Consider the following 13,494-nt stretch of genomic DNA (forward strand, 5'->3'; position numbering starts at 1 on the left):
GTCCCCGTGGGCCAGGCCGCGCCACCCCTCCCCGGGCACTGAGCGCCCCCAGCCTTGGGATCCTCATGGGCCAGGCCGTGCCACCCCTCACCGGGCACTGAGCGCCCCCAGCCTCGGGATCCTCATGGGCCAGGCCGTGCCACCCCTCACCTGGCACTGAGCGCCCCCAGCCTCAGGGTCCCTGTGGGCCAAGCCGTGCCACCCCTCACCAGGCACTGAGCACCCCCAGCCTCGGGGTCCCCGTGGGCCAGGCCGTGCCACCCCTCACCAGGCACTGAGTGTTTGCAGCCTCGGGGTCCCCATGGGCCGTGCCATGCCACCCCTTCCTGGATACTGAGTGCCCCCAGCCTGAGGGTCCTTATGAGCCATGCTGCACCTCCCCTCCCCTGGCACTGTGTGGCCACGGTCTCAGGGTTACTCTGACTCAGGAACAGGCAGAGGGCATAAAGACTGCGTAAGAGTTCACAGGGATCCTCTGGATCAGCTATATGCATAATACTGTGTCAAAGGGTGGCATATGAAGTCTCTACCAATAGTCAGCAATACACTGGTCGTTATAATCATTGCAAGGTGTAGGTAGGATGATATTTCAGGAGCTAGGGAGCTAGACCGCACACTGTATTCCTAAGGTCTGTGAGTTGCAGAGGTCACCAGACTGTGAGAAACATGCTCCAGGCAGCAGGAGGGAAGGGACTTGTCTCTCTCTGCATCAACTGTCTCACAACGGAGGCCCATCTGCAGCTTGAGCCACATGCTGGTCAAGGGTTTGGAAAATCAACAGGAAAGGAAAACACAGGAAAACCCACTGGTTAGGCGGTGTCATTCAAACAATGGATTGGAGGGCCTAACTCCAGGTGAAGAGACACCTGGGATGCGTCACCAAGGAGGCAAGCTGCCAGCTGCGTCTTGTCCACAGATAGACAATCACAACCAGACCTGGCTGTTCCACACCGGGAAGACTTTGGGTGAGCGTCGCTCCAGAAGGTAAGAAGGTATCTGCTCAGCCAGCCTAGGGTTTAGAAGGTGCTTTGTGGTTGGATTTTGTCTGTGACCATTGGTTTCCAGCACTTCTGCTTGGGGTCACCTGCACCTGGGAACCGGGTGACATGAACTGACTGGTGTCGCTATATCCATATCTCCGCGCTCGGCCTCGCCCAGAGCCTGATCTGGGACTGGGATGCTGGGGAGCAGCAGCTCTGAGTGTCCAGTGGGCCAGGAGCCGCGCAGAGGGGTCAGGTGATTGCCAACCTGCAGAGAGAGCCGGGCCTGGCGGGCAGACACGGACCTGACCCCTGCCCGCCAGAGACAAGACTCCCACACGCCAGGTACCCCCTGGGCATCACCGGCCGCATGGGCCAGGCCACTCCTCGGGCACTGAGCGTCTGCTGCCTCGGGGTCCCCATGGGCCAGTCCCCCCCTCGGGGGGCATCAAGCACCCCTCAGCATTAGGCTCGCCCGGGCAATCAGAGCTGGAAAAGCCTCTTTGCTCCCGGGTAGCCTCCCCCCGCCCATCCCTGCGCGTCTTGCTGCTGGGATCTGTCTGCCCACGGTCCGACCTGCGGCTGCCCCAGCTCCCTCCCCGCCCGGGCTGCTGCCCCGCCCCGCTCCTTCCTTCCGGCGCGGCCCGGCCCGGCCCGGCTCGGCTCCCCCTGCGCTCCGGCCCCGCACTTCCTGGCCCGGCTCGGACGCGAACTCCCAGCCCGGCGGCTGCCGCTGCCCGTGGTTCCCCGCGCGCAGCCCCGGCTCTGGGCCCGGGCCGCGCTGCCCCTCGGTCTGGTCCCTGCTCTGAGCTCCGCTGCGTGCCTGGAGCCTGCCCGGTGTGTGTCCCCTGTTCTGGGGAGTGTCTGCCCCCTGCTTCTCCGTGCCCAGCCCGGGGGACACTCTTTATCCGTCCCCCCCCCAGTGGCCCCCCCTTCCGTGCCCAGCCCCTGCACGGATTCCCGGATCGTGCCCATGGGCATCGTCAGGTTGGCAGATGTGATTAAGGAGGAGGCTGCGGAGGCTGTGAGCTCGTTCCCTCTGCAACAGTATCGAGGTGAGCACCCCCCAGCTCTTCCCCAGCCTGGGGCACGGCTCCTCCTGCTGCCCCCCGGCGGGAGGGGACCGCACAAGCGGGCAGGGGCCAGGGGGCAGGTGGGGATTCAGAGCGAAGAGGAGGGTGGGAGAGGCTGAGATCGCCTGGGAATGGTGGGGGTAGCGGCTGGGGACACCCCAGGGAATTGGGAGGGGGGTGAATGGGGAAGCAGCCCTGGGGGGTGGCATGGAGGATGAGGAGTGAGAGTCCCCAGGCAGGCAGTTCCAGAGCAGCCAGCCCTTTAGGACAGGATGGGGCGGAGGTTATGCCCGTTCCTGGGGGAATAACCTAGCTGTTGCCTTGGGCTTCCCAGACCGCATCATAGCCCTGGACGCATCCATTGCCATTTACCAGTTCCGCACGGCCATGCCGAAGATCTTCAACCGCAACGGGGAGAACATCAGGTGAGTGGCCCGTACCCCAGCAGTGCCCAACTTCCCCAGGGCTGCTCCCTGCTCCCAGAGCCCCTAGGCAGCACCAGCTCCGTGGTGTCACACACCCAGTGCCTGGCCAGTGGGGGTCGCCTTGGGAGCTCACTCACGTGGTGCCGTGCCGTGCCGGGGGCCCAGCGGAGGACAGTTCAATGGCCTAATGGCTTGTGTGCAGGATTCGGAGACAGGAGCCCCTGGAGCCTGCCCTCAGCCCTGCCACAGACTTCCTGGGTGGCTTTGAGCAGCCCCCATCCCCTGCCTGTTCCTCCGTGCGTGGGGATAAGGGTGCTGACATCCTCACACTGAAGCTGGGCAGCCATATTGTTCTGGCCTGCACCTGTGCGGGTGTGTGACGCCAGATGGGCTTCCCCCGTTCTGTCGGAGCGGCTCCCGCTGCCGTTCCGCCTGGCGCACGTGTCGTGGTGCAAGCCGCAGGCTGCCCGGCTTTTGGTCTCAGTCACTTGCAGGGGCTGTTTTACCGGACGCTGCATCTCCTGGAAAATGGCATCAAACCGGTGTTTGTGTTTGACGGGCGGCCCCCTGACCTCAAACAGCCGCTGGTTGGTATCAGAGGCGTTCTGGGACGTTTGTTAATGGCGCAGGGTGGGCTGTGCCTTTAAGAGCTGAGCTTCCCGGGTAGAGCATCCAGGCGGGGAGCTCTTGTTGTTAGGTCCCTTACATGCAGGAGTAGCCCCAGGTGCAGTGTTGTAAGGCAGAGCTCTCGTGAACACTGTGTGATCCCTGAACACGGCAGAGGGGACAGAACATGCAGCAATGGGGTAGGGGCGGGGGTGGGGATACACAGCTGATCATTCTCGGTCCCAGCCACAAGGGGCGCTGCAGCAATTGGGACAGGGGCTGGGGGGGCTATGCCGATGTTCTCTGTCCCAGGTGGGAGGATGATGCCTGGCCTGGGGTGAGAAGGGGATAGGACGTCTCTGCGCGCAGATTGTTGTAACAGATTCCTTTCCTTGCAGTTGGCCAGGCGGGCAGAGGCTGCCAGGGCGAGGAGAGACGCTGCAGGTAAATGCCCAAGCCTGTGGAATTCTGCTGTGCCACATTGCAAAGCAGCTGGGGGCCCATGGCTCGCCTCATCTGCCCTGCCCCAACAGGGCCCTCCCCTGCCTTCCAGAGAGCTCCCTGGGCTCTCGCAGTGGCAGTCAGTGGCCCCTATCCGGGTGGCAAGCCTAGTTTCAGGGCCTTCGCTGTCCAGGCCTGGGGTCCGGCTTGAACATGCAGCGCCTGTATGCAACAGCAGGGGCACTGTAACTGGGAACGGGGGTCCCTGCTGCATCAGGACCCCCTGACCCACATTCCTCTGCTGGTTACAGAGTCCCGCCTGGCTGAAAACCTGCAGCGGCCCCTGAAGCAGGATTGTGAGACCCTGCTGAGCTACCTGGGTGTGCCATGTGTGCAGGTAACCTGGAGTGGGACAGCATGGGGTCGGATCCTGTGGCAGAGGGGCCAGCCCGTGGGTCACTGGGGCAGCTGTCTGGGCTCCTCAGGAGAAGGGGAGAGGCCCTGTGCTTGGGCGAAGCCCGTTGCTTTGCCTGCAGTTTCTTGCTCTTCAGGGGTGGCCCAGGTGGCTCTGCTGGCCAGAGGGTCCATGGCTGAGTGTGACAGAGCCGCAGGGTATCGCTGGTGGAGACGGGGGTTGTTTATCTAGGGCCTACACAAAGTGCTCTGGGAGGGACATGGACCCTTGACAGAAGCAAGCCAGTTGCTGTGATGTAAAGGAAGCAGTGAAAGCTGGTCTGAGCGGGGACCGGGGAGGAGGGGCCATGTGCCGCTGGCAGGTCCCGTTTGGGGGATGGCCCAAGGAGGGCGCTGTCCCCACGGGGATGCTAGCAGAGCCGCTCTCTGTACCTGTGCGCAGGCTCCGGCTGAGGCAGAAGCCACCTGCGCAGCTCTGGTGAAGTCTGGCAAGGTTTGGTGCACGGCCACGGAGGACATGGACGCGCTGCCTTTCGGGAGCCTCCGCCTGATCCGCCACCTGAGCGCCAAGAAAAGCTGGTGAGTGGCAGCGGTCTTGGCCACGCTGAGCCCTTGGCGGGTCTGAGCCCTGCTGGGGGACATGGTAGAGGAGAGAGGGGGATCCAGGAGCTGCTGGCGCCTGGGAACCCCGGGGAAGTTCCAGAGGCCTGGCATAAAGCTCATGTGCCAGGATTTTAAAGGGATAAACAGGGTGACCAGGGTAATTATAGGCTGTCAGCCTGACGTCGATCCTGGGCAAGGTAACGGAGCAGCTGAGAGGGGACTCAGTTAATAAAGAACGAGAGGGTGATCTCAGTAATGCCAATCCGCATGGGTTTGCGGAAAATAGACCCTGTCAAACTCACTCAGTCTCTTTTCTGACGAGATGACAAGTCTGGCTGATAACGCTGATAGCGTTGGCGTAACGGACTTAGACTCCTGGAAGGCGTTTGACCTCGTCCTGCATGTCGTTTTGATGAAGAAACTAGAATGATATAAAATTAACCTGGCCCACAGATTATAAACTAGCCAAGTGATAGGTCTTAAAATGTAACTGAAACCAGGGAATCCCCACTGAGCCGGTGTTCGTAGTAAGAACGCACAGGGATCGGTTCTTGGCCCTACACTATTTAACATGTTTATCAGTGACCTGGAGGAAACGATAAAACCATCACTGACAAAGTTTGCAGATGACACAATGATTGGGGGAGTGGGAAATAACAAAGAGAACTGGTCATTGACACAGAGCAATCTGGATTGCTTGGTAAGCTGGGCACAAGCAAACAACAATACGACCAGATGTAAAGTCATACATCTGGGACCAAAGTCTGTCGGCCATACTTACTGGATGGGGGACCCTATCCTGGGAAGCAGCGACTCTGGAAAAGATTTGTGGGTCGTGGTGGATAACCAGCTGAACGTGAGCTCCCAGTGCGACACTGTGGCCAAAAGGGCGAATGCAATCCTGGGAGATATACACGGGAATCTCCAGGAGGAGCAAAGAGGTTATTTCACCTCTGTATGTGGCCCTGGTGCGAGGGCTGCTGGGATCCTGGGCCCAGTTCTGGTGCCCACAATTTGAAAAGGATGGTGATAAATTGCAGAGGGTTAAGAGAAGAGGCATGAGAATGATTAAAGGATTAGAAAACATATTTTATAGAGAGAGATTCCAGGAGCTCCATCTATTTACCTTACCAAAGAGCAGGTGAAGGGGTGACTTGATCACAGTCTATAAGTATCTCCGTGGGAACAGAGATTTGACAGAAGGTTTGTCAGTTCAGCAGACTAAAGTCTAACATGATCCGATGGCTGGAGGTTGAAACTAGACAAATTCAGACTGGAAATAAGGGGCATATTTTTAACAGTGAGGGTTAAAACCATTAACCCCGGAGCAACATCCCAAGGCTATGGTGGATTCTCTCTCACTGGCCGTTTTTAAATCTAAGAGATCTGCTCTGGGTCAAACAGGAGTTGTTTGGGGGCAGGGCTCTGGCCTGTGTTACACATGGGGTCAGACTGGATGATCACAGTGGTCCCTTCTGGCCTGAGAATCTCGGAATCTGTGGAAGAGGAAGTGAGGAGTGGGTGGTGGGGGAGCCGGAAAGGTGCCCACCCAGCAGAGGGGAGGTGCTGGGGGCTGGACAGGTGTAGACGGGAGACTAGAGCCTGCACTCAGGTTATGGCCTTGGGCTCCCACTGTCTGGCCACGCCAGGTTTGTGCCGCAGGGGATGGCTGCGCGGCTCTGAGGGGTGCCATAGGGTAAAGCGGACAGGAATGGGGGCTTGGTGGGGGAGGGTGCCCCAGCCTCACGCTGCCCTCTGTCTCTTGCAGTGAAGTGGAAGAGTTTTCCTTGCCTGCCATTCTGCAGAAGCTGGGGATGACTCAGGAGCAGGTGGGGATGGATTGATGGGTTTTGTTGTGTGGTGGTACCACCGTGGGGCCCCCACGGTGGAGCAGAACCCCCTGCGCTCGGTGCTGCCCGGACACAGAACAAAGAGACAGGCCCCGCCCAGAGCTGAGAATCCGAGGACAGGAGGCAGCGGGTGGATGCAGACAGACCGACGGGCAGCCCAAGGGAAGAGGGAGACGACGCTGGCCAGCAGGATTGTCTCATCGTTCCCTTGGGCTGCCCGTCAGTCTGGTGCATGTTGAACAGGTGAGGCTATGCTGGGACGGGGAGGGACCGTGCTGGTGAGGAGTGTAAGGCTGCCTGCCGTGACCCCAGGGCGTGCATGCCAGCCTCAGGGCAGAGTGCTGGGAACCCGGCACCAACCCCCCATTGGCTGTGAGCTCTGTATTCGATTTCACCAACCAGTTACCAGGTGTGAGCTCCTCAGGCCCTACAACAGCCTAACCTGGGAGTCACAGCCAGGCCGTGGGCTCCCCCATCTGTCCTGCCACCCAGGGGAGCTGCCTGTGTGATAGCTGGGCCCTTACCCCAAGGATACGGCAATAGTCAGGTTACTCCCTGACCCAAAGGACCCGTCACTCACCCCAGGTCAGTTGCACCTTAGCTCTCACACCAAAGCCCACGCTTGTAGCCAGTCCTATAATAAACTGTCTAAAGCTTTATTAACCAGGAAAAGGAAACAGGAGAGTTATTGACAAGGTTAAGCAGGGAACCATAGATACACACCCGAGTTACAGTCACAAGTTTCAAAAGGGAATAGAAGCATCTGTCACACGCAAGCTCCAAACGTCCTTTAGGGCTGACCTAGGCTGAGCACTGGGGATCTCTTGCTTCTGCCTAGAAACCTGCCCCTCCAGAGTCCAAGCAGAGTAAAGAGAATCATTTCCTTCTGTCTGGGGGTTTTATCCCCCTCCCGCCATGTGCTCTGAGCCACAAACTCAGCTGATGGGAGGAAACCACATGCATGACTCAGCAGGGGTGGGGTGGAGGAAGGGGAGCACAGCAGGTGTGGATGGACCTTCCCTGTGGGGCAGGATGTAACACCTGCTGGAGCCAGCACTTCACACTGGTTAATGTCTCTCTCCTGCCTGGCGAGTTACAGGGTCACAGAGGCTCACTATCCAACCGCTCCGATAGTCCCTTGCACGAGGGGATACGGACGTGATACGTCAGATTGACGCCGGCAGCAGCTCACCACTGTTCCATACAGGCTAAACACAGTCTTCCAATGCTGACACCTGTTTGAACAATACTAACCCACAGGCGGACCAGGCTATGCCAGCCACGTATTTGTCAGGGTTCAGTTGAGACTTGTGGCATGAGCTGGCCCCTGGTCCGCCAGCCTCACCAGGGTGTGGGAGGGGTGGTCAGGGCCGGAGCAGGCGGCCACCCAGCTAACCCCTCTGGTGATGGTTGTCTTCTTCCCCCTCTCCTCGGGCTGGGCCTGTCCCGGAGCAGTTCGTGGACCTGTGCATCTTGCTGGGCTGTGATTACTGTGGGAAGATCTGGCGGCTGGGCCCCAAGAAGGCCCTCAGGCTGCTGCAGCAACACGGGACCATCGAGCAGGTTCTCCAGAACATCGACTCGCAGGTACCGGAGGCCTCGGCCTGGGCATGAGCAGCCAAGCCGTGTGCTGCCCAAGCCGGGGAGTGGGCTGGGTTTGCCGTAAAGCCGCGCTGTCGGTGGGAAGGGCCAGGAGGGGCGTTACTGCCAGCGAGAGCCAGGTAGTGGGGATGCCCGAGAAGTGGGCAAAGGAGCAGGGCTGGTTGGAGGGAACAAACCCCTCACCCCTTGGGGGGGGAACAGCAGTGACCCCCCCCCGCCGGCCTGTGCTCCCTGGTGCAGTTGTGCGGCCCTTTGAATGAGACACGACACCGAGGCCCCTGCCCATCGACCCCATGGGCGTTAAAGACCCTGGGGCGTGAACCCTGGTGTCCTAGATCCGGTAACTGTGGATGCAGGGTTCTGCTTCACTCCCGGCCCCAACCCGGGCTGTGGTGTAGCTATGCACTGGTAACCAGCTGCTGGTCCCTCCCCAGAGGTGGGTGCATTGCAGCGGTGGGTACAGCCGTTCCTGGGTGTGGGCTCCAAAGTGCTTTGGGATCCTTTGGGGGCACAGGGCACCGCTGGCTTGTAAGCTGCTGCTGTTGCAGAAGCACCCGCTGCCCACCAACTGGGACCTGGAGGGAGCTCGCAGGCTCTTCCTGCAGCCGGAGGTGGCTGACCCGGGCCAGATAACGCTGGAGTGGCATGACCCCGACCCGGAGGGGCTGGTGCAGTTCCTCGCCCGCGAGAAGCACATGAAGTCAGTGTTGCACTGTCTGGATGGGGGGCAGGCGGGATGACCTAGCATGGGGAGGAGTCCTGTGTGTGATGAGTTCGGGGGGGTCTCAATTCATTGTGTGGCTGCCCCCAATCTGACCCCACAGCTGGCAGCCTCAGTCCTGAAGCCAGCAGCTAAATAGGCCTTGGAGACTCACCCCCTTTCTCCCGCCCACAGGGGGGATGTCCAGGGCGGGATGGGGGGAGGCGGGGCGGTGTGTAGACAGGGGACACGTCTCCAGTGCTCCCAGTCCGGCACCTTTCGCACCAACATGGAGCTCGCTGTGTGGCACCAGCAGACTCCCCCGCCCCCTTTGGGATCGACACTCAGAGCGCCAGGGCCTTGAGTGCCCCATGCAAGTCTCCAGCGCCTGACCTGGGTCCGAGCTGGGCTCCAAGGAATTGCCTGTTTCGCTTGGCCCCAGTCCCAGGGTGACTCTCGGAGCCCTGGAGAGGCTGGACACGGCCTTGTCCATGGAGCAGATCTACTGCAGCGCCCTTGAGGCACAGTGGACCCAGAGCTTGGGAAGCCCATTCAAGCCAGACCCCCTGTATCAGGGAGCTCTGGGAGCAGGCCTGGCGCTGAGCCACTTCTGCTGAGATCCTGGCACAGGGCGGGCGAGGAGGGCCACACTTAGGGGGTTCTCCTCAACCCCCCTTGGTTTCCGTTCCTCTTGCTGTGGTGCCCCCCTGGCCCAGATCCCCTCCAGGCCCTGCCCCCCCCCCACGTTGACCCGAGCTCTCTTTCCAGTGAGTCGCGGGTGTGCCGGCGGCTGCAGCGGTGGCATGAGGCCCAGCCCAAGCCCAAGGAGGCCCAGCCCAAGCAGCAAGTGCCCCAGGAGGGCAGGAGGCAGCGGAAGCTGGGCGATTTCTTCCCAGCCAGCAAACGGGCACGTCCGCCGGAGGTAAGGGGTGTGCGCGCCAGGCCCCCCGGCACCGGGCGGGCCCGAGGGATGGCGCAGGGGGTTATCCTGTGTATGGGTCGAGATCTGCAAACAGCACTGAGCAGGGTGTTCATTGTGCCAGTTGTTTGTGTGAGGAGGGGGCAGGGCCAGGCCTGGTGCCAGCCATCGGGGTTCCTCATGCCCTACACGGATCCCTTTGCTTCCAGTCCTGGCCCCATTGGTCCCAACAGGGGCCTGGGCACGTATCAGTCTTAGCCGCCCTCTCTGCTGGGGGCTGCCCTTGTATCAACAGGACCCAGACAGTGAGACGAGCTGGTCTGATCTCGGCCACTTTCCTTCCCCAGGTGCCCAGCCCCCGGCCCAGCAGGAAGAGACAGAAACTGCAGGCAGGGACACCCGGAAAAGCGGGCAGCCCGGAGCCGGGGAAGTGAGATGCTGGCCTTGCGCCTGCTCCCGCCACAGCACCCATACGCTGCCGTCTGCTCTCCCCCAGGCCTTCTGCCAGCCACGCCCAGTGGGCAGCTGGGGCATCAGGCCGGGAGCCCCGCAGCTGAACCTGATGGGCACGGACGGAACCAAATCGCCTCGACTTTAATGCCCCGGTGCAGCCCACGCTCCAGCATGCAATACGGCCCAGTGAGGCACTGAATGCTGGGAGCTGCAGTCTCTGCCGGCCGCCCACTGGCACTGGCCTTAGGAGACAGCTGCATGGCCTGTGGCCAGGGTGCAAAGTGCAGAGTGTGTGTGTGTGATGAGGGGCAAGAACAACCGGCTGGACAGGTTGGTTCAGTACCCCCCTCCTGAGAGCGCCAACAGATTTTGTGGGTCGGGATTGAGGGGCGCCGGCAGAGCCGGGGGGAGCCCGGGGCTGGGTTAGGGGGCTGCGGGTCGGGATTGAGGGGCGCCGGCAGAGCCGGGGGGAGCCCGGGGCTGGGATAGGGGGCTGCGGGTTGTGATTGAGGGGCGCCAGCAATCTAGGATGGGGCAGTAACACAGTCCCTGCTCGCTCTGTGCCTGGTAGCTGCAAATTGAGGCCAAAGTTGGCCGCCGTTCAGAACTCTCTCAGGTTTCTGCTGCCAGGCCCAGCACTGTGGTATCGGGGCACCAGGGGCACAGAGCCACTAAGCGACTTGCCCAAGGTCACACAGGAGGCTGTGGCAGAGTCAGGATTAGAACCCAGCTCTCCAGAGCCTCTCTCCAGTGCTTGGATCACAGGCCCGTCCTTCCTGCTGGCCTGGCCCCAGCGCCAGGGGGAGGAGGGCATTGGAGACAGTCCGACAGGAGCTCTGTCCCTCGACTGCCTGTTTCGGGTACCCATGGGAGCAGAATGGGGATGGGGTTAAGGAAGGGAAGAATGAGGGTGAATATCAGGAGTGACTCCACGGCTGGGAGATGGATCCGGCTGTGGGATCGTCTGCCAGGGACATTTCAAAGCAGGCCGGACTGAGGAGCATGGCCGGGGGGCACAAAGAGCAGGGGAGATGTTCTGGCTCGGGCTGGCGCTCCAGCTCCCAAGCCCAGGCGTCAGGTGGTATCTGATGGGGCCGGGAGCTTGCGCCCAGCTGCTGCATAGACGTGCCCGCTGCGACTCTCCCGATATCTCCGCCCTGGCCAGCCCAACGGGGCACCAGGACACCGTCTCCTGTTCTGTTCTGGGAGCTCAGCAATAAAGTCAGAGGTGATACAGTTCAGTCTGATTGTAACTGTTAAAGAGCTTCTGTCACAAGAGCTCCCGTTAGTCACAGCTGCTGAGGGTCCCAGCACTGCCCCGTGAAGCTGCACCGTCTTCCTGCTCCAGAAGCTGCTGGAGAAACCGGGAGCTCCCCCCAAGCCGCTCCTGCCCCGCTCCCCACAGCGCCCCCTGCTGGGAGAAGTGGGGGCTGGAGTAGTTTTGAGCTCAGCCACCCTGCTAGCAGTGGCGTGAACGAGCTAGGCCCTGACCTCTGTACCTCCCTTGCTCTGAGTCTGCAGCTGGCACCAGGAGCTGGCCGGTCCCCCGGGGGATGGACGGGTCGGAGCCGGCCGGGACAGACCGTGCTGAGCTCCGTTCAGGTGGACAGGAAGCTTCCCAGCTGTAGCGGAGGCAGTTCCACCCCCGCCCCCATGGGAACTCCCCCCTCCAGGCCCAGCTGAGGTGGTGGCTGCTCAGAGCCAGGGGCCTTGCTCGGGAGGGAGTGCGAGGTGCTCGGCCTGCTTGCAGCGGGGAGGACGTGCCATGCCAGCCCAGGGACTTTGCCACCCCTCGCTGCAGAGTCCCAAGGGCGTGAGACTCGCTATGGACCGTGAAGGCTCGGGGAAAGATGTCCACTGGGCACGAGGGGGATTGCTGCTCTCCCTGGGCGGAGCGGGCGGGGCTGAGCGGAACCCGTGCCGGCCCGCTCGCTGTGCTGTTCCCGCTGCCCCTGGCGGGACGGAGGCCCCAGTGGACCCGTTCACCCCTCTGCTGGTGGGCTCAGCACGGAGCGCTGCCGCGCTAGGCCGGGGTGGCCCACCTGGGGCCCGGAGCCACACGCGGCTCTTCAGGAGTTAACGTGCGGCTCCTTGGCCAGGCACCGACTCCGGGGCTGGAGCTACAGGCGCCAACTTTCCAGTGTGCCGGGGGGTGCTCACTGCCAACCCCCGGCTCTGCCCCAGGTCCTGCCCCCACTCCACCCCTTCCCGCCCCCTCCCTTGAGCCGGCCGTGCCCTCGCTCCTCCCCCACCCCACCCCCAGAGCCTCCTGCACCCCACGAAACAGCTGATCAGGAGGGAGGGGGAGGCGCTGTTCGGCGGGGCTGCCCGTGGGCGGGAGGCGCTGGGAGCGTGTGGGGGGAGCTGATGGGGGGCTGCTGGCGTATTACTGGGACTCTTTGGCCATGTGCATTGATAAATTCTGGCTCCTCCTCAGGCTCAGGCTGGCCACCCCTGCGCTAGGGCCTGGCTGAATTGGTTCCTGGGGCAACCGGGAGAGCTCTGCACAGAGAAGAGGGGGGACCCTGCCTCTCCCCTGCCACAGAGGCAGCCAAAGCGCCCTGGAGACCCCCTCCACACCCCAAAGCACATCACGCTCCCTACGGGGAATCTTTCGGGGAACTGGGGGTGGGGGGGTGATTATTTCTTGGGTTCGGTGCTCCATAGCTAACCCTCCTGCTCCAGCCCTTGTGCTGCATGTCTCGGACCCATGCCCCTGCACTCACTCCCTGCTGTGGTTCAAGCTCCCTAGGGCTGTGGAGCAGAGAAATGGGCATGATGCCCACCCTGTCACAGCTCTCTGCATCTCTCAGAGCCCGCAGCCCTCCCCATGGCCAGCAGCTCACGCCCCCCCGGGTCAGGCCCTACACTCAGACCCTACACTCACCACAGCGGCCTGGGGCCTGGGGCTCTGACCAGGTGTCTGTCACTACCAGCAGGGGCCAAGGAGGCTGCAGGCCCCCTGGGTCTTGCAGATCCACGCTGCCCAGGGCTGACGAGGCTGCAAGGGGTGCCCATGTCTTGCCCATGCCCAGGACACAAAGAGCCTGCAGGGAGTACCCGTGTCTCACACGTGCCCAGAGGAGGGGAGCTGCATGGGGTGCCCATGTCTCACCCATGCCCAGGGCACAAAGAGGCTCCAGGGGGTGCCCGAGTCGCCCCTGTGCCCAGGGCAAGGGGAGATGCATGGGGTGCCCGTGTCAGTGAGGGGAGCTGCAGGGGGTGCCCGTGTCTCGCCCATGCCCAGGGCGTGAGGAGGCTGCAGGGGGTGCCCGTGTCTCGCCCATGCCCAGGGCGTGAGGAGGCTGCAGGGGGTGCCCGTGTCTTGCCCATGCCCAGGGAGCTGCAGGGGGTGCCCGCGTCCCGCCGCCCGTGGGCGGCTCCCCCCAGCTCCGCCCGGGCCCCGCCGGTGCCGCAGCGCCAGGGGC

The 13,494-nt window shown here is 62.2% G+C and overlaps 1 protein-coding gene across 3 annotated transcripts; it reads left to right on the forward strand.

The window, feature by feature from the left end:
- The first annotated feature begins 1,871 nt into the window (after positions 1 to 1,871).
- LOC140906273 (putative flap endonuclease 1 homolog) lies at positions 1,872 to 11,302 on the forward strand. Of its 3 annotated transcripts, XM_073329901.1 has the most exons (11): positions 1,872 to 2,035; positions 2,388 to 2,478; positions 2,963 to 3,065; positions 3,483 to 3,528; positions 3,837 to 3,922; positions 4,382 to 4,518; positions 6,311 to 6,371; positions 7,848 to 7,979; positions 8,543 to 8,694; positions 9,463 to 9,616; positions 9,961 to 11,302. In XM_073329901.1, exons 1-11 carry the CDS (start codon positions 1,954 to 1,956, stop codon positions 10,045 to 10,047), a joined length of 1,131 nt encoding a protein of 376 aa, XP_073186002.1. In that variant the 5' UTR covers positions 1,872 to 1,953; the 3' UTR covers positions 10,048 to 11,302. The 3 variants fall into 3 exon arrangements, with proteins under 3 accessions (XP_073186002.1, XP_073186004.1, XP_073186003.1); XM_073329903.1 differs by lacking the exons at positions 6,311 to 6,371; positions 8,543 to 8,694; XM_073329902.1 differs by lacking the exons at positions 2,963 to 3,065; positions 3,837 to 3,922.
- Positions 11,303 to 13,494: the final 2,192 nt, after the last annotated feature.

The sequence above is a fragment of the Lepidochelys kempii genome, chromosome 2 (genome assembly GCF_965140285.1).
Source record: "Lepidochelys kempii isolate rLepKem1 chromosome 2, rLepKem1.hap1, whole genome shotgun sequence".
Lineage (NCBI taxonomy): Eukaryota > Metazoa > Chordata > Testudines > Cheloniidae > Lepidochelys > Lepidochelys kempii.